The sequence below is a fragment of the Symphalangus syndactylus genome, chromosome 10 (assembly GCF_028878055.3).
Source record: "Symphalangus syndactylus isolate Jambi chromosome 10, NHGRI_mSymSyn1-v2.1_pri, whole genome shotgun sequence".
In the NCBI taxonomy this organism is placed as follows: Eukaryota; Metazoa; Chordata; class Mammalia; order Primates; family Hylobatidae; genus Symphalangus; species Symphalangus syndactylus.
Genome location: NC_072432.2, coordinates 67,191,384 through 67,213,367, shown reverse-complemented (window position 1 = coordinate 67,213,367; position 21,984 = coordinate 67,191,384). Strand labels below are relative to the sequence as shown.

The 21,984-nt window shown below is 40.1% G+C and overlaps 1 protein-coding gene across 6 annotated transcripts in view; it reads left to right on the top strand.

Annotated features, from left to right (window-relative positions):
- DCK (deoxycytidine kinase) overlaps positions 1-21,368 on the top strand; it is a 49,084-nt gene extending 27,716 nt beyond the window's left edge. For 2 of the 6 annotated variants that reach the window (XR_010113865.1, XR_010113867.1), the window contains exons 3-8: positions 6,052-6,245; positions 7,245-7,392; positions 9,501-9,616; positions 10,349-10,439; positions 13,232-13,309; positions 14,042-14,793. Coding sequence is in view for 3 of the 6 variants with exons in the window: in XM_063610393.1 (XP_063466463.1) it covers positions 6,052-6,245; positions 7,245-7,392; positions 9,501-9,616; positions 10,349-10,439; positions 12,647-12,766 (669 nt within the window). In the remaining 3 variants the exon portion in view is untranslated. Of the gene's footprint in view, positions 1-6,051; positions 6,246-7,244; positions 7,393-9,500; positions 9,617-10,348; positions 10,440-12,646; positions 14,794-15,718; positions 15,942-20,381 lie in introns of those variants that run through there. The other 4 variants (XM_055297385.2, XM_063610395.1, XR_010113866.1 and 1 more) reach the window with 3 other exon arrangements.
- The last annotated feature ends 616 nt before the right edge of the window (positions 21,369-21,984 follow it).

The following is a 21,984-nucleotide window of genomic DNA, read 5'->3' as shown; positions in this document are numbered from 1 at the left end:
CTATTATTAATATAAATGCCTAATAATGGTTGAATGATAACCTATTCGCTTAGCACTGTGATAAATACCTTTGTGGTTAAACCTGTATTGTAGATTATTTCTTTTCTTTTTTTTTTTTTTTTTTTTTTTGAGACGGAGTCTCGCTCTGTGGCCCAGGCTGGAGTGCAGTGGCGCCATCTCAACTCGCTGCAAGCTCCGCCTCCCAGGTTCACATCATTTTTCTTCCTCAGCCTCCCGAGTAGCTGGGACTACAGGTGCCTGCCACCACGCCCCACTATTTTTTTTTGTATTTTTAGTAGAGACGGGGTTTCACTGTGTTAGCCAGGATGGTCTCGATCTCCTGACCTTGTGATCCACCCGCCTTGGCCTCCCAAAGTGCTAGGATCACAGGCGTGAGCCACCGCGCCCGGCCTAGATTATTTCTTTAAAGTAAATTTTCAAAAGTGGAATTAATTGGGCCAAAAGGTACAGATTTTTTTTTCCCACAAATGTAGCTAAACTGCTTTCTATCTAACTATGTTCTACCAATTTGTGTTTAATGTAGTTTCACTCTGACACATTCATATTTTTTATCTGGATAGTTTGCAGAGGGGAAAACTTGATAAAATTAACATCCAGTTTGGTAAAGATGATACACAGTATTTTTTAGATTTTTTTTTTTTTTTTTTTTTTGAGACAAGAGTCTTGCTCTGTTACCCAGGCTGGAGTGCAGTGGCAGAATCTTGGCTCACTGCAACCTCCACCTCCCAGGCATAAGCAATTCTCCCACCTCAACCTCCAGAGTAGCTGGGATTACAGGTGCACGCCACCATACCTGGCTAATTTTTGTATTTTTTGTAGAGACAGGGTTTCGCCATGTTGCTCAGGCTGGTCTGGAACTCCTGAGCTTAAGTGATCCGCCTGCCTCGGACTCCCAAAGTGCTGGGATTACAGGCCTGAGCTGCCTCACCTGGCTGGATAAATTTTTAATATGTATTTTATTCTTAACATTTATAATTGCATACAAAAAACCCTAGCAATTTGTCTCAAATTTCATGCATAGGATCAAAAGAAAATGTTTTATATGACTCATAAGTTATCCTGAAGAAGCAGATAATGATACCCTGGCTTACTGTTAATTTTCTAATTTGTTAACACTATTAAACTAAGAGACAATAACATCTTCATAGCTGGAAATTCTATTTCAGATTTTTGATTCAGTTTGAATTTACATATTTGTATTTTTAGAACTAGGTTATTATTTTTTTGTTAGGTGATGAATCAAGATTGGTTCTCTGAGTTATTTTAATATAGTAAACTTTGAAATTGCTTTGGGCAAGAGAGATTATATTTATTGAGAAATTAAAATAAAAGGAGGTGTGTGGTCTTCTTTAGTGATTAATTTTTTTATTGTGACAAAAATATAAAATTTATCACCTGAACCATTTTTAAGTGTACAGCTCAGTAGTATTATAAGCATATTTAGGTCATTATGAACAGATCTCCAGAACTTTAGCCTCCTGAAAAGATCGAGACCCCTGGAGCTTCTCCTACTATACTTTGAAGAACCTCTATCTTAGAGAATATATTACTTCATCTGGAAAAAACAGACTCAAAGAGAACTCTAGAAATATAGTCTTTTAAAAAATATCATCTAAAAGATTAATAATTCTTTTTATCATCTTATCCAGTGTGTGTTCGTATTTCCCCATTGTCTAATAATGTTTTCATAATTTTTTGAAATTAGGAGCCAAACAAGGTTCACACACGTTACATTTGGTGGTTGATATACCTTTTATTTATTTTTTATTTATTTTTCTGAGATGGAGTCTTGCTCTGTCACCCAGGCTGAAGTACAGTGCACCATCTCAGCTCATTGCAACTTCTGCCTCCCCAGTTCAAGTGATTCTCCTGCCTCAGCCTCCTGAGTAGCTAGGATTACAGGTGCGTGCCACCATGCCTGGCTAATTTTTTTATATTTTTGGTAGAGACAGGGTTTCACCATGTTGGCCAGGCTGGTCTCGAACTCCTGGTCTCAGGTGATCTGCCTGCCTCGGCCTCCCAAAGTGTTGGGATTACAGGCTTGAACCACCGGGCCTGTCCTTGATATGCCTTTTAAATTTTAATCTATTGATTGTCTCTTCGTTTATAATTTTTTTGTTGAAGAAACAGGGTCATTTGTTCTACATATTTTCCTCATTCTGGTTTTGGCTGAGTGTATCTCTGGTAAAATTTAACATGTTTTTCAGTTCTGTGTATTTCCAGTAAATTTATAGGTAGAGACAGGCTTGATTAGACTTACTTTCTTTTTTGGCAAGATTCCTAGTTGGTGATGTGTATTTCTTTACATCAAGAAGATGTGTTTTGTGATGTTAAAATCAAACAGTTTAGCTGTTGTCAGATTGATTCATCCATTGTAAAATTCCCAGTTAACTTTTCTCTAATGATAGCTTCTATTGCTAATTGTTGCCTCATTGCAGTGTATTAGTAGGTGTTGTAAAAGGTGATATTCCTTCTCCAGCCTTCTGAATTTATTGGCTGGGATTTTTCAGGAAAGAAGACCTCTTCCTCATATACTACTTTATTACCCTGAAAGTATTTATACAGGAAAGGCCAAAATAAAATGGGACTTTTTTTTTTCTTTTTACCTACATATTCCCAGAATAATTAATTTGTGCCTTAGGAGGCTCAAAACATGACTAGAGTTTTGTTTGTTTGTTTGTTTAGTATTATAAACTCATGGATTTTTGCCTCCCATTCATTTTCAATGTTCAAATTATTCTCTGTTTGACCAGTGGCAGCTTATTTATGTTGGCTCCTTTGTCCTTGGCACAATCCCAGTGGTCTGTAGTAGTTTCTAAAATATACAAGATGCTCATCTTGTATATTTTCTTCTCCAGATTTAGAATCAGAATTCTAATTCCTTTCAGTGGGAAATGGTATTTAGAGATTATAATCTGGGTGATATTTTTGTATATTCCTACAATGTTGTCATTGTTTATAGGCCTTTTGATGGACAGAACTAGGAAAACTTTATAGAAAGAGAAAAATAATTCATGTGTTCCAGATGCTATTTCTGACTCAGATGAAAGATGATAAGAGTTTTTACTTCATTTTATTTTATTTTATTTTATTTTTAATTTTTTTTATTAATTTTTGCATACAAAAACAATAAACATTTTCTAAAAACACATACAAACAAAAAGATGCGTATCAAACATATTAGGAAGGTTGCACATGGGAAGTCGGGGAATAGAAATGGGGGGTGGGAGTTAAAATAAATGAGAGAGGGACTTTATATGGATCAGTGATAATAACTCAATCCTCTATTTGACAAAGAAGAGGGAGAAGGAAGAGGAAGAAAAAGAAAGTGGGATAAAGGATCAGAAAGGGAAGAAAATAGAAAAAATTAGAGTATGACTCCAGGGTAGACCTGTTTTGTTGTCACTGAGTTGGTTGGTTGGTTTGTCTGTTATATTCTTCATGTTTCGCCAAGTTGGCCAGACTGGTCTCGAACTCCTAGCCCAAAGTGATCAACCCGCCTCGCCCCCCAGAGTGCCGGGACCACAGGCGTGAGCCACCACGTCCAGCCCCCACATTGCTTCTGGCCTCCGTGGTAGACCTCCCAGACGGAGCGGCCAGGCAGAGGAGCTCCTCACTTCTACCCAGACACAGGGCTGCCGGGCAGAGGAGCTCCTCACTTCCTAGACGGGGCGGCCAGGCAGAGACGCTCCTCACTTCTTCCCAGACGACAGGTGGCCGGGCAAAGGCGCTCCTCACTTCCCAGACGATGGGTGGCCGGGCAGAGGCGCTCCTCACTTCCCAGACGATGGGTGGCCGGGCAGAGGCGCTCCTCACCTCCCAGACGATGGGTGGCTGGGCAGAGGCGCTCCTCACCTCCCAGACGATGGGTGGCCGGGCAGAGGCACTCCTCACTTCTTCCCGGACGGGGCGGCCGGGCAGAGGCGCTCCTCACTTCTTCCCGGACAGGGCGGCCGGGCAGAGACGCTCCTCACTTCTTCCCGGACGGGGCGGCCGGGCAGAGACGCTCCTCACTTCCCAGACGGGGCGGCCGGGCAGAGGCGCTCCTCACTTCTTCCCGGACGCGGCGGCCGGGCAGAGGCGCTCCTCACTTCTTCCTGGACGGGGCGGCCGGGCAGAGGCGCTCCTCACTTCTTCCCGGACGGGGCGGCCGGGCAGAGGCGCTCCTCACTTCTTCCCGGACGGGGCGCCCGGGCAGAGGCGCTCCTCACTTCTTCCCGGACGGGGCGGCTGGGCAGAGGTGCTCCTCACTTCTTCCCGGACGGGGCGGCCGGGCAGAGGCGCTCCTCACTTCTTCCCAGACGGGGCGGCCGGGCAGAGGCGCTCCTCACCTCCCAGACGATGGGTGGCCGGGCAGAGGCGCTGCTCACTTCCCAGACGATGGGTGGCCGGGCAGAGGCGCTCCTCACTTCCCAGATGGGGCGGCCGGGCAGAGGCGCTCCTCACTTCCCAGACGGTGGGTGGCCGGGCAGAGGCGCTCCTCACTTCCCAGACGATGGGTGGCCGGGCAGAGGCGCTCCTCACCTCCCAGATGGGGCGGCCGGGCAGAGGCGCTCCTCACTTCTTCCCGGATGGGGCGGCCGGGCAGAGGTGCTCCTCACTTCTTCCCGGACGGGGCGCCCAGGCAGAGGCGCTCCTCATTTCTTCCCGGACGGGGCGGCCGGGCAGAGGCGCTCCTCACTTCCCAGACGGGGCAGCCGGGCAGAGGCGCTCCTCACTTCTTCCCGGACGGGGCGGCCGGGCAGAGGCGCTCCTCACTTCTTCCCGGACGGGGCGGCCGGGCAGAGGCGCTCCTCACCTCCCAGACGATGGGAGGCCGGGCAGAGGCGCTCCTCACCTCCCAGACGGGGCGGCCGGGCAGAGGCGCTCCTCACTTCCCAGACGGGGTGGCCGGGCAGAGGCGCTCCTCACTTCCCAGACGATGGGTGGCCGGGCAGAGGCGTTCCTCACTTCCCAGACGATGGGTGGCTGGGCAGAGGCGCTCCTCACTTCCCAGACGGGGCGGCCGGGCAGAGGCGCTCCTCACTTCCCAGACGGTGGGTGGCCGGGCAGAGGCGCTCCTCACTTCCCAGACGGTGGGTACTTCATTTTAAAATTTACATTTGTATTTTTCCTCAACATGTAAAATGTGGTTCTAACAATAAGATTATTGAATTGCAAAACCTGGGACAGGAACTATTCTATTATATTAGAAGATTGGAGGGTTACAAATACAAATGCCTAAAGGGGCCAGACAGCCAAATGAATATATCAGGCCTGTTATGAAAATCGTCTGGAAATGGTGGGGATTAATAAGCCAGAGAGCATATATCCCATCTAAAGGAGGCATCTGTGACTTGACTTTAGCTGATTTTTGCAAAGAGGGAATATGGGCATGGTACTGCTTGGTTTTTTCATTTTTAAAAAGAAGATGTAATCCCTGCACTTTGGGAGGCCGTGGCAGGCGGATCATGAGGTCAGGAGATCGAGACCATCCGGGCTAACACGGTGAAACCCCATCTCTACTAAAAATATAAAAAATTAGTTGGGCATGGTGGTATGCACCTGTAGTCCCAGCTACTTGGGAGGCTGAGGTGGGAGAATTGCTTGAACCCAGTAGGCGGAGGTTGCAGTGAGCTGAGATCGTGCCACTACACTCCAGCCAGGGCAACAGAGCAAGACTCCATCTCAAAAAAAAAAAAAAAAGTACATCCAAATATTTTATGTGAAATTATTTAGCTTTTAAATATTGACAATAATATTGACAAACTAAGTCAAAGTTTTAAAAAGGCCTTTGGGACCAAACAATGATTTCTTCCATAGGTTATTAGTTTGTAACCTCTTGTGAGAAAGATCTAAGGATTTTTCCAGACCTCAGACAATCTGAAAAATATATTGGGAAAGAGTATGAGAAAGGGAACTTGATAATCTTGGTTTTGCTAATCATGATTGCATTTATTTATCTGACTTTTATTTTTTAGCCTTAAAAATTAAAATAGCCCTATTGATCATTAATTTTGCTTTTTGTTTCTTTTTGCACATTCAAAATAGGAACTTACAATGTCTCAGAAAAACGGTGGGAATGTTCTTCAGATGATGTATGAGAAACCTGAACGATGGTCTTTTACCTTCCAAACATATGCCTGTCTCAGTCGAATAAGAGCTCAGCTTGCCTCTCTGAATGGCAAGCTCAAAGATGCAGAGAAACCTGTATTATTTTTTGAACGATCTGTGTATAGTGACAGGTATGTATAAATGGCTTGTACGTGGCCATTTGAGGTTTTTATCTTAGAACTGGACTTTTTTTTTTTTTTTTTTTTTATGTTTCCTGGGAATTAGTAATAATGAATGGCCGAGTTGAGGATTTAAGATGGAAAATGACATTTAAATCCCTCAGCAGTCTGGTACTAATGGCATTAGGGAAGTTATTGCATTTATAATCCCCAGCTTCCATAGAAACTGTTGGGAATATGGTGGTGTCTATCTCATTTAAATTTGCAGAGAAGTTGTTTTTCCCTCTAACCCTTTTAAAATTCTCATCTGCTCTGGTTAAATCTGGATCTATATCCTAGACTCTTACCTGGAGAAAGAAGACAAAAGTCTCTAAGGGGCCTTAGAATTGCCCTACTTAGGCTAGGATTCTTTTGACCTCCAAAGTTAGCTCAGAACAGAGGTTCTCAAACATCTTGATCTCAGGACCCTTTTCAATTCTTAATAACTATCGAGGTGTCCAAAGAGCCTGTGCTATTGATACTTACATTACTAGAAATTAAGATGCACAAAAATGATTTAAAATTAGCAATAATACATTCATTACATATTAATATAAATACATTTGACAAAAAGTTATATTTTCTAAAATAAAAAGCTAGAAGAGTATCATTGCTTTACATTTTTGCAGATATCTTTAATGCCTCACTTATTAAAAGACAGCTGGATTTTTATTTATGCTTCTGTATTTAACCTGTTATGGTGTGTGTGTTTGTTTGAAGTATATCGGTATATGAAGTAATCTGGCCTCTCACAGAACCTGTTAGAAGATCTTGGGGACTTATGGGGTCCTCACTCCATATTTTGAGAACTATTGGCCAAAAACATGATGGAAAGGCTCCTGTCTTTTTCTGCTTTCCACAGCACTATATGCCACTGGATTTAGGAGAATGTTTCATGTTCCTGTTCTCTTTTTTATTTCTTTGGTGGTTTTTTTTGAAATGATACATGTGTTGATGAAGACTCTCTTTTAGGTATATTTTTGCATCTAATTTGTATGAATCTGAATGCATGAATGAAACAGAGTGGACAATTTATCAAGACTGGCATGACTGGATGAATAACCAATTTGGCCAAAGCCTTGAATTGGATGGAATCATTTATCTTCGAGCCACTCCAGAGGTAAAACCCAATAAAAATGTGTTATATTAAAAATTTAAAGAAATATTTAGAACTCTTTTCAGTGGTATGTAATGAGGGCAATTTAATTTAACTCCAGCCTCCCAACCTCCCACTCCCCACCTCTAAATTAGAAACTTGTAATTGTGTAGATAGAAGCATTCTTTTTTCTCAGCAAACTGGAATCCCAGACTGGGCAAGTTGCTTTTTTAGGCTCTTTGTGCTTCCTCAATTCTTTTTTATTTTACTCATTATTTCTTCCTAACATTTGCAGACTCTTCTCATTCATCACAGTTAAAGTAATGAATGTGGTCAAGCAACTCCTAGAATATAGGTTTCATGAGGTGGGACCTTGGATATTTTGATTACTGTTGAATTTCCAGTGCCTAGAACACCCAGTGCTGGGCACTGTTGGAGCGTATAGTAGGAGCTCAGTAAATATTTATTGAATGAATGGCAGTGTTGGTGGAGGTCCATATCAAGAAATCTTTTACCGTGGTTGTTTGTGCCTTGGAATGAGTGGATAATGGCAGCTATCTTTGGGAAAATACTTAGAGGACCCTTGCCATTTTCCATTAAGGGAGCTCACTTGAAAAGGTGCTTTTTGTGATAGGTTGTAACATAGCTATTCTATTTACATATGATGTTATATAATGAATACAGGATGACCAAATAGATGCCTTTCATAAAAACTAACCTAAATATTAAGATCTTACATTTAATCAGAAGCTTTCTAGTTTTGGTGCGTGCATTTCTATTGTTTCTGTTTTTTAATTCCCATTTTTTCCTTAAGTCACAGGGTAGGCACTGATGAATGTAAATGTCATAACTTCTGGCCTAAAATTGGAACACTGTGTTGTTGTCGAAGCTGGGTTTTCAAAGAAATTAGGTTTCCTATTCCAACGGATGATTTTGTTCTTCATTAAGTAAAGATTTTGTTCTTCATTAAGCAAGGATTTAGCAGTTCTTTAGCAATTTCAAAAGTGAATTTTGAAATTCACTTTTATTTTTGAAATTTTTTTTGTTTTTAATTACAAAAATAGTAAATAAAAATGTGAAAAAAACATAAGGAATACTGATAATTTAATTTTGCTTGAAATATTTATAGTCACTATTAAGCTAGAATTTAGCAAATATAATAATTTTGAAATTCACTTTTATTTTTGAAAAGGTTTCTTAAAGTTATGAAAATAGTACAGACACCAAAAACATAAATAATACTAATAATTTCATTTTGATACTGATAATTTCATCAGTATTGTTTCTGATATCTTTTGATGAAAGGGTTGTTTAATTATTGAAAAGAGAATTTAGAGTAGAGTTTGAAACACAGTTTGCATGCTGCCATGGTCTTATGCATGTCATTTAGGTTGGAGGCTTTTATTTCTTGGAATGCACGAAGAGTTTCTCAGGGTATATGAGCCTCCACAAATTATACGAAATTTTTTATGTATGTGTGCTTTTGGGGGACCATAATCTAGAGCTGCACTGTCCAATGTGGCTATTTAAATTTAGGGTTATTAAAATTAAATAAAATTTAGAAATTTAGTTCCTTGGTTACCACACTAGCCATATTTCAAGTGCTTAAAAACCACAGGTGGCTAGTGGCTACCTTGTTTGATAATGCAGATATAGGATAGGCATAAAACATTCCAAAGTTGTTTTGGTTGTGCTGGTATAGAGTTTTCATCACATTAAGAACCACTGTCTTTAGTGGTTTTATGTGAACTGAACATAGATATTTTATGATCAAGTTTGGTTAACAGCAAAGTAAGATTATGTTTATAGATTGGCATACCTTTTAGCTGTTGTCTCTGAACATTTTAAGTAGATGTTTAATTTTTTTTCTCCTTTTTCTCAAACTTAGTATATTTCATGTGTGGATGCCAAAAATTTATAGACTTACTTTTGAAAGTACTGCTTGGCTTAGAGCCACCAAGTAGCTGAAAAGCTCATGGAGGGAAAAATGAATTATTTCAACTTTTAAGAAGTAATAAGTAGAGATTTTGGCTAGCATGAGTAGAGAGACACAGAAAAGAAAATTTTGATGGCAGCAGAAAAGAATAATTGTTCCCTGCCTTTTTCTTCCATCTCTTATTACTTGCTTTTAGAAATGCTTACATAGAATATATTTACGGGGAAGAAATGAAGAGCAAGGCATTCCTCTTGAATATTTAGAGAAGCTTCATTATAAACATGAAAGCTGGCTCCTGCATAGGACACTGAAGTAAGACTTTATTTTTATTTACTATTCATTTTAAATACCTTTGTTACCTTTGTTAAATTTTAATCTAAAATTTGGAAGATATGACTAGCAATATGTAAAATTACCAGTCATTTTGCTTATTGGTACCTTCCAGAACTAGGTATAGATTTTCATTCTCTTGATTGCAATGAGATCCTGTTTCCTTAAAGTTTTTATAACTAGTATCCCTTGGTGGTATTGATAGCATATGTGAAATTTCACTTTAAGTGATAAAGTAGGAAATATATCTGTACATTATTTAGATACTCTTTCAGAAAGAATTTTGACCTGGGAGATTGTATAGCATGGTTGTTGAGAGGGTAGACTTCGTTATTAGTCAGATCTTGGCTCAAGTCCAGTCCTTATTGGTGTGTGACCTTGGATAGCCTCTGAGCTTCAGAATGACAATTCTGAGCTTCAGTTTTCTCATCTTTAAAATGCAGAAATTCCTACTTTATTGTCTGCTTTTTGTTTTTGAAGAGAATCATATGTTACAGTACCCAGCTGTATATATTTTGTACCTAAGTTTTTGGGCTCCATATGGTAAATCTAGATGAGAAAGAAGGGGCTGCCAGATGAAGTACTGCAAAGTAACTTTAGTGTAAATGATTGACAACATTTTGATTTTCCAAGGACATACGAATGAATTTTTAATGTTTCTCTCTTTTTTTTTGTTGCATTTCTGATTATTTTATTAACTCTCTTTTTAAACAGAACCAACTTCGATTATCTTCAAGAGGTTCCTATCTTAACACTGGATGTTAATGAAGACTTTAAAGACAAATATGAAAGTCTGGTTGAAAAGGTAGATTTAGACAGATTACAAACAAATATTTGTTTTTTCTAAAAAAGTGTACTGAGTGGTGAGAAAACAATTTTCTAACAGAAAAGCTTCCATAAAGTTACATTAAGAAGCAGTTAAGAGCTTTAGAAGATTTTGGACTGTTTAAGATTCCAGTCCTGACTAAATTCTAGCTTTGTGGCCTGAGCTAAAATAAGCATTCTTCGGAATCTCAGAATCTGTCAGATCTCTTAGAAAAAAATTAAATAAGTAAAAATAAAATAAGGATTTTTAAAAATTTTTTATCCTTTAGTCCCTCTATCTGTAGGATAGGGAAAATCATAATAACAAAAATTCTTACCCCCTTTTTCTCTACTTTGTCCGCATTTCTTCCTCTCTTCCCTATACCACCAATCTTTAGAAACTTTAATAATAAACTGCTTGTGAAATTAAATTTATCTTTTTCAACTAAATTCAATATGGAGGATATTTAAAGTTATAGGATATGGATCTCATCTATTTTTACGTTGGCTAAAGTCTTGAGATTAAGGGATTTTAGTTTTGAGTTTCATTTGGGATCATGTCAAGGATTAATTGACGTTGCTTAATCATTGAGTCATTGTCTTAATCACAGTTCATTTATTGCCCAGATCACTGGGAGTTGACCATATTCTGTTAAGTGAGTGGTGCCCATATTGATAAAGGGACTGGGTGAGAACTTATTGATGAATATTTGAGAGAGAATAGTAAGGGAATTTGTATAACAAACATCTGTATACCCATGCTGATAACTGAGTGATTAAGCTATAAAGAAGAAAGCACAATTTGTTTGGTTTAGTTTTGAGAGAAATTTGATTTTTCCTTTCTTTTGTGGCATAATGTCTGCTGTTTAATAGAGACTTGACATTCATAAGGGATATATCAAGGATTTTGAAAATCTTGACATTTTATGTAACTACTGTAGCATATACATGTAGTTGTTTTTCCCATGATATGAACTAAAGCTTATCTGGAAAATTCCAATGACCTCTTCATACTACTAATGATGTTAAAAATATAGGATAAATTCACTTATAATACTATTAAATGAAATTAAGTCAGCATTAAGTATTAACAGCCAACCATCAATTTAACTGACTTTGTAAATCACTTTTTAATTTTATCTAACACTTCGTTTTGACTAAGAATCATTTCACATTATTATATTTACTTTTATTAATAATGCTAGCAGTTGAATTTCTTTTTAAGGTATTTTTACAAGGCGATAATCTTTGTCTCTTGAGAATTATTGAGTAGCCTAGAATATGTAGAGAACAAGCATATTCTTACATTATGGTCAGTAGGCTAGGTTCATTGACTCCTTATATGATTTTCTCCACACACTGACATTGCAAAGTATGTGATTCACATATGTGCTTCAGAAACATGACAAATGTAGTAACATGTTTGATCTTCAAAGTTGCTTGAACTATTGTGCTTATTAATGTTATCAGTGTTAAAGCTGCATATGTCAGTGGTCTGTGATATTTAAATAAAGAGATTATAAAATTGGTGTTACAGCTATTTTAGAACTTTATCTAAGATTGATAGATGCAGTGGCTCACACCTGTAATCCCAGCACTTTGGGAGGCTGAGGTGGGAAGACTGCTTGAGCCCAGGAGTTCCTGACCAGCCTGGGCAGCATAGTGAGACCTCATCTCAACAAACAAAAACTAGCCAGACACGATGGTGTACACCTAGCCAGGAGTTTAAGGCTGCAGTGAGCTTTGATTGTACCACTGTACTCAGCCTGGGCGACAGAGCAATAAATAACTCCTAAAATGACCTTTTAGGTCATTCATCTTTTACTACTGAAGTATTTAACAATATTTCTTTCTTTTTTTTTCTTGAGACAGTCTTGCTCCGTCGCCCAGGCTGGAGTGCAATGTTACAATCTTGGCTCACTGCCATCTCCACCTCCGAGGTTCAACCAGTTTTGCCTCAGCCTCCTGAGTAGGTGGGATTACAAGTGCACGCCTCCATGCCTAGCTAATTTTTTTTTTTTTTTTTGAGACGGAGTTTCGCTCTTGTTGCCCAGGCTGGAGTGCGATGGCACGATCTCGGCTCACCGCAACCTCCGCCTCCCAGGTTCAACCAGTTCTGCCTCAGCCTCCCGAGTAGGTGGGATTACAAGTGCACGCCTCCGTGCCTAGCTAATTTTTTCTTTTTTTCTTTTTTTTTTTTTGAGACAGAGTTTCGCTCTTGTTGCGCAGGCTGGAGTGCGATGGCGCGATCTCGGCTTGGCGCAATCTCGGCTCACTGCAACCTCCGCCTCCCAGGTTCAAGCGATTCTCCTGCCTCTGCCTCCCTAGTAGCTGGGATTACAGGCATGTGCCACTACGCCCGGCTAATTTTGTATTTTTAGTAGAGAAGGGATTTCTCCATGTTGATCAGGCTGGTCTCGAACTCCTGACTTCAGGTGATCCGCCCTCCTTGGCCTCCCAAAATGCTGGGATTACAAGCATGAGCCACCGCACCTGGCCTATTTTTGTGTTTTTAGTAGAGACGGAGGGTTTCACCATGCTGGCCAGGCTGGTCTGAAACTCCTGACCTTAAGTCATCTGCCCACCTCGGCCTCCCAAAATGCTAGAATTACAGGCATGAGCCACTGTGCCCGACCTTAACAATATTTCTTTGGAAAGTAAATGCAATGGCATTGTGATAGTTACTTATACAGCTGGGGTCTTCAACTATTATATACTTTTAAATGAAGATGAATATTAGATACCTCAAATTAGTCAAGGAATTATGCTGATTTTTTTTCTTCCTTTCCTCAGGTCAAAGAATTTTTGAGTACTTTGTGATCTTGCTGAAGACTACAGGCAGCCAGATGGTTCCAGATACTTCAGCTTTGGGTATCTTTGTAGCTTCATATCAATATAAGTTTCTTTAGAAAACTCAAGTTTTTAACCATTTTTGTTTTAAGGAAAAAAGATTTTTAAAATGAATCTTATGCAAAACTTTTTGACCAGTTTCTTTTCTTTTCTTTTCTTTTTTTTTAAAAAAAACATTTAAAGACAAAGACATTATTTCTTATAGCAGGAAATGTAGAGGTAGATGGTTCCAGTATCAGCATTGCGGCTAAACTACATTATAAAAGATCCAGCTTCCTTCTGTCATTCCCCTCTTTTGTCTTCCTCAGCAGGTTGGCTTTTTTCCCTGGTGCCTCTCACCTCATTGGTGACCAGTTTCTTAAATTGAAAGCTTTAATGTTACATAGTAAATGGTAGTGTGTCCTGTGTAAATTAGTGTACCTATTAAAAGTTGCAAAGTGGAATTAAAGGAATCCCTAGAATAAGGACTCTAAAGTTTTATTTTAAATTATTATCTTCTTAACAGTTTAGTCCCACCTCTTACTTCCTGCCTCAGTCTGCTTTCTCTATTGTCTGGATTAATTAGGCAGCCTGCTATAAAGTTAAAGTCACACATTTCTATTTTGCAAACATTGTGATTACTCTTTGCTTTTCAGTTTGCTTTGCTTTGTAGGGTTCTACTTTAAGTTTTTCTCTTTTTCAGACAAATTACTGATAAAAATGATATTGCTCTATATGTAATATATCCTGAAAGCATTATTTTTTGTTTAATAGGAAATAAAATTAATGAAGACAGAGGCTAGAAAGCATCCATTAATGAATGAGACACACTTATCTACTTATCTCTAAATCATCTATGTGAATATTTGTAAAAATAATGCATGGATTCATCTTAGTTCTGTATATAAATATATTTTCTTTCTAGTTTGTTTAGTTAAGGTGTGCAGTGTTTTTCTTGTGTATTAAACCTTTCCATTTTACATTTTAGAAAATTTTATGTATTTTAAAATAAGGGGAAGAGTCATTTTCACTTTGAAACTACTATTTTTCTTTCTAAGTCATTTTTGTTTTTGGTTTCTTTATTCAAAGATGATAATTTAGTGGATTACCAGTCCAGATGCACTGATCTTTGCAAAGGGGACCTAATTTCAAATCCGTAATTACCATACATAAACTGTCTCATTATACGTATGCATTTTTTTAGTTTGTTTTTGTTTGGTATAAATTAATTTACTTAATTAAATATTTGTTAAGTATAAACCTTATGAACTACAGTGGAGCTACACTCACTGAAATGTAGTTTCAGTTCTAAAAAGATGTAATAATCATTTTAGAATTAAAATTTATTCTACTTTTAAATAAATTATGAATATTAAAGGTGAAAATTGTATAAATTGATTCCATTTTAAGTGGAGAAATATTTCAGTGATTTTTAGTAACCTTTAAAAATGTATATTGACTTTTAAAATTTGTAGAATTGAAAAGACGCTAATAAAAATTTATTATTTATTTGTCATGACTTAAAAGTTGTCTCAGTGTGCTGGTCATAAGAGAATTGAGCCTAATGGTGGTCTGGATTATCTCTTGGATCTATTACCTGTATCATGTCGTCCATTAGAATTTATATATTGCTCTTTATAGTTTGCTCTCCTAGAAAGGTAATTGATAATACAAGACTTATTTTTCTCATCCAGAATTTTCTCTTCTGCTATGCCTAAAACTTGAAACTTATACAGCCACCTAGAACTTAAGTCTGTCATATGTTAAAGAACAGAGTTGTAAAATGTTTTTAAAATAGAGATATAGATGTTATTGCCTTAGAAAAATGCTAGATACGTTGCAACATTAAGGTGTATATAAATTCTGGTAAATAATAGCCTTCTTCATTTGAGTAACTTACCTGTTCTAATTTTTTTTTTTTTTTTTTTGAGAGAGGGTCTTGTTCTGTTTCCTAGGCCGGAGTACAGTGGCTCAATTATAGTTTACTGTAATCTTAAACTCCTGGGCTCAAGCAGCACTGCCTCAGCCCCTTAAGTAGCTGAGACTACAGGGCTTTCACCACCATGATGGCTAATTTTTTAAAATTATTTTTTCTATATATGGGGTATTGTCCAGTCTGGTCTCAAACTCCTGGGCTCAAGTAATCATCCTGCCTTGGCCTCCCAAAGCGCTGGGATTACAAGCACGAGCCACTGTGCCCTCGCTAAAAGCTTTTTTTGAAATAGCTTTAGACTCATAAAAGTTGCAAGAATATTACAGAGTTCCTGTTTACCTGTCACTCAGTTACTTCCCAATGATAACACTTTAACAATAATATTTTATCAAAACAATTAACTTTGGTGTACTACTATTAACTAAACTACAGACCTAATTTGGATTTTACCAGTTTTGTGTCTTATTTTAATTCATAAACTTTAAAGCATCTTTGGCTGACTCTCTTTTTGGACTCAGCCCACCTGCACCCAGATGAAATAGCCTTGTTGCTCACACAAAGCCTGTTTGATGGTCTTTTCACACGGACGCGAGAGACATTTGGTGCCAAAGACCCGGGTCAGAGGGACTCCTTCGGGAGACCAGTCCCCTGTCCTTACCCTCACTCTGTGAAGAGATCCACCTACCACCTTGGGTCCTCAGACCAACCAGCCCAAGGAACATCTCACCAATTTCAAATCGGGTAAGCGGTCTTTTCACTCTCTTCTCCAGCCTCTCTCGCTACCCTTCAATCTCCCTGTCCTTCCAATTCCAGTTGTTTTTCCTCTCTAGTGGAGACAAAGGAGACACATTTTATCCGTGGACCCAAAACTCTGGTGCTGGTCACGGACTCAGGAAGACAGTGTTCCCTTGGTGTTTAATCACTGTGGGGACGCCTGACTGATTATTCACCCACATTTCATTGGTGTCTGATCACTGCAGGGAAGCCTGCCTTGGTCATTCACCCACATTCCCTTGGTGGCAAGTCAGTTGTGGGGACGTCTGCTTTGGCTGCTTACCCACATTGCAGCCCAGGGCTGCTTGCCCACCCCCTTCTCCATGTCTCTACCTTTCTCTTTAAACTTATCTGCTTCACTATGGGCAACCTTCCGCCCCCCATTCCCCCTTCTCCCTTAGCCTGTGTTCTCAAGAACTTAAAACCTCTTCAACTTACACCTGACCTAAAACTTAAACGCCTTATTTTCTTCTGCAATACCACTTGGCCCCAATACAAACTCAACAGTAGTTCCAAGTGGCTGGAGAATGGCACTTTCGATTTGTCTATCCTACAAGATCTAGATAATTTTTGTTGAAAAATGGGCAAATGGTCTGAGGTGCCTGACATCCAGGCATTCTTTTACACATTGGTCCCTCCCTAGTCTCTGCTCCCAATGCGACTCATCCCAAATCTTTCTTCTTTCTCTCCTGTCTGTTCCTTCAGTCTCCACACCAAGCTCTGAGTCCTTTGAATCCTTTTCTACGGACTCATCTGACCTCTCCCCTTCTCACCTGGCTGCTCCTTGCCAGGCCGTGCCAGGTCCCAATTCTTCTTCAGCCTCTGCTCCCCCACCCTATAATCTTTCTATCACCTTCCCTCCTCACACCCGGAGTCGCTTAGTTTCCTTCCGTGACTATAGCCCTTCCCCACCTGCCCAACAATTTCCTCTTAAAGAGGTGGCTGGAGTTAAAGGCATAGTCAAGGTTAATGCTCCTTTTTTCTTTATCCGACCTCTCCCAAATCAGTCAGGATTTAGGCTCTTTTTCATCAACTATAAAAACCCAGCCCAGTTCATGGCCCTTTTGGCAACAACCCTTAGATACTTTACTGTCCTAGACCCCAGAGGAAGGCCTTCTTATTCTCAATATGCATTTTATCACCCAGTCAGCTCCTGACATTAGAAAAAAACTTCAAAAATTGGAATCCGGCCCTCAAACCCCACAACAGGAATTAACCTCACCTTCAAGGTGTACCATAATAGAGAGGAGGTAGCCAGACAGCAACGTGTTTCTGAGTTACAGCTACTTGCCTCTGCTATAAGACAACCCACAACCATGTCTCCAGCATACAAAAACTTCAGAACATCCAAGCCACAGCTCCCACGGGCTCCTTCAAAACATCCTTGTGGACCTTGCTTCAAATGCCAAAAGCCTGGCCCCTGGGCCTCAGAATGCCCGCAGCCCAAGATTCCTCCTAAGCCATGTCCTGCCTGTGCGGGCCCCCACTGGAGGTCCGACTGTCTGACTCACATCACTGCCGCTCCTAAAGCCCCTGGAGCCCAAACCCAATGTTCCTTGGCCGACTGCTTCCCAGATCTCCTCGGCTTAGTGGCTGAAGACTGATACTGCCTGATTGCCTTGGAAGCCTCCTGGACCATCACAGATGCTTTGGGTAACTCTTACAGTGGAGGGTAAGTCCGTCCCCTTCTTAATCAATACGGAGGCTACCCACTCCACATTACCTTCTTTTCAAGGGCCTGGTTCCCTTGCCTCCATAACTGTCGTGGGTATTGACGTCCAGGCTTCTAAGCCTCTTAAAACTCCCCAACTCTGATGCCAACTTGGACAACATTCTTTTATGCACTCCTTTTTAGTTATCCCCACCTGCCCAGCTCTCTTATTAGATCGAGACATTTTAACTAAATTGTCTGCTTCCCTGACTATTCCTGGGCTACAGCCACACCTCATTGTCACCTTTTCCCCCAGTTCAAAGCCTCCTTCCTATCCTCCCTTTGTATCTCCCCACCTTAATCCACAAGTACAGGACACCTCTACTCCCTCCTTGGTGATAGATGATGCACCCCTTACCATCCCATTAAAACCTAATCACCCTTACCCCGCTCAATGCCAGTATCCCATCCCACAGCATGCTTTAAAAGGATTAAAGCCTGTTATCACTCGCCTGTTTCAGCATGGCCTTTTAAAGCCTATAAACTCTCCTTACAATTCCCCCATTTTACCTGTCCAAAAACCGGACAAGTCTTACAGGTTAGTTCAGGATCAGTGCTTTATCACCAATTGTCTTGCCTATCCACCCCGTGGTGCCAAACCCATATACTGTCCTATCCTCAGTACCTCCCTCCACAACCCATTATTCTATTCTAGATAAACCTAGCTGACCCCATAGATCCCAAGTCCTTTCACCACTCCTTAAAAACAGCCCTAGAAGCTGCTCCCACGGTAGCTCTCCCTAACTTATCCCAACCCTTTTCATTACACACAGCTGAAGTGCAGGGCTGTGCGGTCGGAGTTCTTAACACAAGAGCCGGGACCATGCCCTGTAGTCTTTCTGTCCAGACAACTTGACCTTACTGTTTTAGCCTAGCCCTCATGTCTGCGTGCAGTGGCTGCCACTGCTTTAATACTTTTAGAGGCCCTCAAAATCACAAGCTGTGCTCCACTTACTCTCTACAGTTCCCATAACTTTCAAAATCTATTTTCCTCCTCACACTTGACGCATATACTTTCTGCCCCCTAGCTCCTTCAGCTATACTCACTCTTTGTTGAATCTCCCACAATTACCATTTTTCCTGGCCTGGACTTCAATCCAGCCTCCCACATTATTCCTGATACCACACCTGACCCCCATGACTGTATCTCTCTGATACACCTGGCATTCACTCCATTTCCCTATGTTTCCTTCTTTCCTGTTCCTCACCCTGATCACACCTGGTTTACTGATGGCAGTTCCATCAGGCCTAATCGCCACTCACCAGCAAAGGCAGGCTATGCTATAGTATCTTCCACATCTATCATTGAGGCTACCGCTCTGCCCCCTCCACTACCTCTCAGCAAGCTCAACTCATTGCCTTAACTCGGGACCTCACTCTTGCAAAGGGACTATGCATCAATATTTATACTGACTGTAAATATGCCTTCCATATCCTGCACCACCATGCTGTTACATGGGCAGAAAGAAATTTCCTCACCATGCAAGGGTCCTCCATCATTAATGCCTCTTTAATAAAAACTCTTCTCAAAGCCACTTTACTTCCAAAGGAAGCTGGGGTCATTCACTGCAAGGGCCATCAAAAGGCATCAGATCCCATCACTCAGGGCAACGCTTATGCTGATAAGGTAGCTAAAGAAGCAGCTAGCTTTCCAACTTCTGTCCCTCATGGCCAGTTTTTCTCCTTTTCATTGGTCACTCCTATTTACTCTCCTACTGAAGTTTTCACCTGTCAGTCTCTTCCCACACAAGGCAAATGGTTCTTGGACAAAGGAAAATATCTCCTTCCAGCCTCACAGGCCCATTCTATTCTGTCATCATAACCTCTTCTATGTAGGTTACAAGCCATTATCCCGCCTCTTAAAACCTCTCATTTCCTTTCCATCGTGAATATCTATCCCCAATCCTCCACTCTTGACTCCCTCTTGGAGTGGATAGATGATCTTTGCTGACAGGACACACTCCAACACTTTCACCCTGATCAAGTCCTATTCTTTACTTTTATACTCTTATTCTCGTTCCCATTCTTATGCCACCCTCTACCTCTCCCCAGCTATCTCCACCACACTATCAATCTCACTCACTCTCTCCTAGCCATTTCTAATTCTTCTTTAACAAACAATTGCTGGCTTTGCATTTCTCTTTCCTCCAAAATTGCCGAGTCCTCAATTTATTCACTCTTGAAAAAGGAGGACTCTGTATATTTTTAAATAAAGAGTGTCGTTTTTACCTAAATCAATCTGGTCTGGTATATGACAACATAAAAAAACTCAAGGATGGAGCCCAAAAACTCACCAACCAAGCAAATACTTATGCTGAACCCCCTTGGGCACTCTCTAATTCGATGTCCTGGGTCCTCCCAATTCTTAGTCCTTTAATACCTGTTTTTCTCCTTCTCTTATTTGGACCATGTGTCTTCCTTTTACTTTCGCAATTCATACAAAACCGCATCTAGGCCATCACCAATCATTCTATATGACAAATGCTCCTTCTAACAACCCCACAATATCACCCCTTACCCAAAAATCTTTCTTCAGTTTAATCTTTCCCACTCTAGGTTCCCACACTGCCCCTGATCCCGCTAGAAGCAGCCCTGAGAAACGTCGCCCATTATCTCTCCATACCACCCCCCGAAAATTTTCACTGCCCCAACACTTCACCACTATTTTGTTTTGTTTTTCTTATTAATATATGAAGACTGGAATGTCAGGCCTCTGAACCCAAGCTAAGCCATCATATCACCTGTGATCTACATGTATACATCCAGTTGGCCTGAAGCAACTGAAGATCCACAAAAGAAGTGAAAACAGGCTTAACTGATGATATTCCACAATTGTGATTTGTTCCCTGCCCCACCCTAACTGATATGATATATTCTCCCCTGCCCTCAAGAAGGTACTTTGTAATATTCTACCCCCCTATCCTGACCTTAAGAAGGTACTTTGTATGCCTATCCCAAACCTATAAGAACTAATGATAATCCCACCACCCTTTGCTTACTCTCTTTTCGGACTCAGCCTGCCTGCACCCAGGTGAAATAAACAGCCTTGTTGCTCACACACAAACACACACAAAATAAAACATTAAAAAATATCTTTATTTTTTAAGAGCAGTTTTAGGTTCATAGCAAAATTGAGCAGAAAGTAAAGCATCTCATATATTCACTGTTCCCCCTTTGCCTTCCAGAGCCATCCCTACTATCAGCATTTCCCTCCATACTTGGTACATTTTGTTGCAATTAATGAACCTACATCAACATATTACCCAAAGCCCGTGGTTTACGTTAGGGTTCATTCTTGGTGTTACACATTCAATGTGTTTAGACAAACGTATATTTATCTGCCATTGTTTTTACTGCCCTAAAAATCCCCTGTTCTGCCTGTTCATCCCCATCATCCCTGCCAAGTAATCATTTTACAATATTCATAGTTGTGCATTTTCTAGAATGTCATATACTTGGAATCATACAGTATGTAGCCTTTTCCTATTGGCTTAATTCACTTTTCACTTAGTAATATATATTTTTAAGTTTCCTCCATGTCTTTTCATGGCTTTATCACTCATTTATTTTTAGTGCTGAATAATATTCCATCATCTGATGTAAAACAGTTTACCCAACTAACCTACTGCAGGATGTTTTGATTGTTCTGAGGATTTGGCAATTATGAATAAAGCTCCTATAAACATCCATGTGCAGGTTTTTGTGTGGACTAAGTTTTCAACTTCTTTGGGTAAATATCAAGGAGAGCAGTTGCAGGATTGCATGGTAAGAATATATTCAATTTTATAAGAAATTGTCAAATGGTATTTGAAAGTGGATATGTGCCATTTTGTATTCCCACCAGCAATGAAAGAGTACCCATTGTTTCACACCCACTTCAGCATTTGGTGGTGTTACTGTTTTGGAGTTTGGTCACTCTTGTAGATCTGTAGTGGTATCTTGTTTTAATTTTGATTCCCTAATGGCATGATGTTGAACATCTTTTCCCATACTTACTTACCATCTGTATATCTTCTTTGGCGAGGTTCTGTTTGTGTTTTGGGGCTCATTTTCTTATTGTTGAGTTATGAGTTCTTTGTATGTTTTGGATGACAGTCCTTTTTCTTGTCTTTTGGAAGTATTTTTTCCCAGTCTGTGACTTGTCTTACTCTATTGGCATTGTCTTTCATAGAGCACAAGTGTTTTAATGAAGTCCAGTTTTATCAGTTATTTCTTTCATGGATAGTGCCTTTAATGTTGTAGCTAAAAAGTCATTGTTTTGCCCAAGGTCATCTAGTTATCTTCTAGGAATTTTATAGT